Source organism: Acanthisitta chloris, unplaced genomic scaffold, assembly GCF_000695815.1.
Source record: "Acanthisitta chloris isolate BGI_N310 unplaced genomic scaffold, ASM69581v1 scaffold39650, whole genome shotgun sequence".
Lineage (NCBI taxonomy): Eukaryota > Metazoa > Chordata > Aves > Passeriformes > Acanthisittidae > Acanthisitta > Acanthisitta chloris.
In genome coordinates, this window is record NW_008652911.1 from 1,085 (window position 1) to 3,029 (window position 1,945).

A 1,945-nucleotide genomic window follows, 5' to 3' on the forward strand; every position below is an offset into this window, starting at 1 on the left:
AGAAGGCGCCATGGCATCGCTCAGCTCAGCCTCTACGTACCGTGCTGAGCTCATCAGTGCCTATGGGCAGGGGCATGGCGAACCCTGTTTTGAGGCTGACCGGCGGCATGGACCCTTTGGGGCACGAGCACATGAGGCCTTTGGGTACCCAGGTACTGGGGATATGGGGTGGGGGTCCCTGCTACATTGGGGAGGGTCACCCTCTAAGGGTTATCCAGCTTTCTGCTATTAAGTTACAGCTTCCTAGAATGAAAACCTTGAGTACTTCTGGGTTATCCAGCTGCCCTGTGCCCTGGCACAGAGTGGCACCCTCCCACCAGCACAGGCTGAGGGTGCTGGGAGGGGAGCCCCAAGTTTCCCCCAGGTCCTCCATGGCTCTCTGGACTGTCCTTAAGCCCTCCCTCCCTAAGTGCTTTTGTGCTCCTCCCGTAAGTCCCCAGTATCCCCAGTGTCACTGTGCTCCCTCTTACCTCCTTTCCAGGTCTTTCTGAGCCCTGTAGTGTCCCCAGAAACCCCCACTAGGTTTCCCCACCCACCCTCACCCCAGACCTTTCTGGCTGCCCTTATGCCCTCAGCTCCCCTGTGCCTCAGACCCCTTGATGCCCCCTGCTAGCACCACACTTTCTTGTACACCTCCAGTAACTCCAGTGCCCTCATCCCCCACAGACCCACCTCCCCCAGCCTTTCCTTGTCATCACCAGTGTCTTCAGCCTTTGTGCCTCCTGCTACCCTCATCCCACCATCCCAGATCACCCCAATTCCCCTTGCAATCCCCCTGGCACCTTCAATGTCCCCAAACTCCCACTGCCATTTGCTACTCCTGACCCTCCCTCCTGCAGTGTCACCAGATTCTTCCTCACCCCACGGTGCCTGAGCCCCTGGGCACTGTGCCCCCATGCCCAGCAGCACCCCAATGCCCACAGAGTCTCCAGGAGCCATGTATCCCTGCAGCCTGGGCACGTGGGTGCGTGCCCAAGGTGACACCTACCAAGTGGTGGCCGATGTCAGCCAGTTTGAGCCCCATGAAATTGTGGTGACCACCTCCAACTGCTATGTCTCCATCCAGGCAGAAAAGGTGAGGCACTCCTGGCACAATGGGGGTCCTGCCCCATGACACCTCCTCCTGTGGGTCAGAGTGGTGGGGTGGTAACTGGGAATGGCCCCTGCTGGCACTGGGGTAAATGGGAGCTAGAAGAACAGGTAGCTCCTGCTCCACTGCACTTCTTCCATACTGAGGTAACTGGGAACTGTCCTCACTGAGAATGGGGCAACTGGGAACTCTTGCTTCATTGCATTCTCTGCCAGTAGTGGGCAATTGGGAACAATCCCTGCTGGCAAAGGGGTAGTTGGAAATTGCCCCATAAACCAAGACTTGGGCAACTGGGAGCTGCTCCCTGCTGGCAGTGGGGTAACTGGGAAGTGCCCCTGAGTCCTGGGTAACTGGGAACTGCCCTGTTGAGCTCCCTGCTGAAAGCCAGGGTGACCAGGAGTTGCCCCATTAGGAGCTCTGGGGTAACTGTGAATGTGTTGTATGCCCAGTGCCTTGCCCAATCCCACTGCACCAGTGCTGCCTCTCTGCAGGTGGCTGAGGATGGCACCATCTGTGACACCTTCACCCACAAGTGCCAGCTGCCTGAGGACACGGACCCACTGTCAGTGAGCTGCACCCTCACCGAGGCTGGCACACTGGTCATCACTGCCCGGCGCCGTGCTGGTGCCCACACCAGCCACTGTACCGCAGCGAGGTCACGCTGTGAGCGGCACTGGGTGATGAAAAGCTCCTTGCCCGAGGTGATGCCAAACCTGGCATCATGGTGAGGCTCAGCCAGTGGCCACCGGCTGTGCCCCTCCCCACCTCCAGCCCCTCAGTGCTCTGGCTCTGTTTATAAAGTCTTTTTATTAAATTAATATAAAAATCTCTGTATTTACATGGGGAGGGGTGCAC

At 58.1% G+C, this 1,945-nt stretch overlaps 1 protein-coding gene across 1 annotated transcript; it reads left to right on the forward strand.

Moving 5' to 3' along the window:
• The first annotated feature begins 10 nt into the window (after positions 1-10).
• LOC103806092 (heat shock protein beta-7-like) lies at positions 11-1,757 on the forward strand. The gene is given in 4 exon segments (XM_009078770.1): positions 11-152; positions 924-1,075; positions 1,582-1,720; positions 1,723-1,757. Coding segments are annotated over 4 exon segments (468 nt in total).
• Positions 1,758-1,945: the final 188 nt, after the last annotated feature.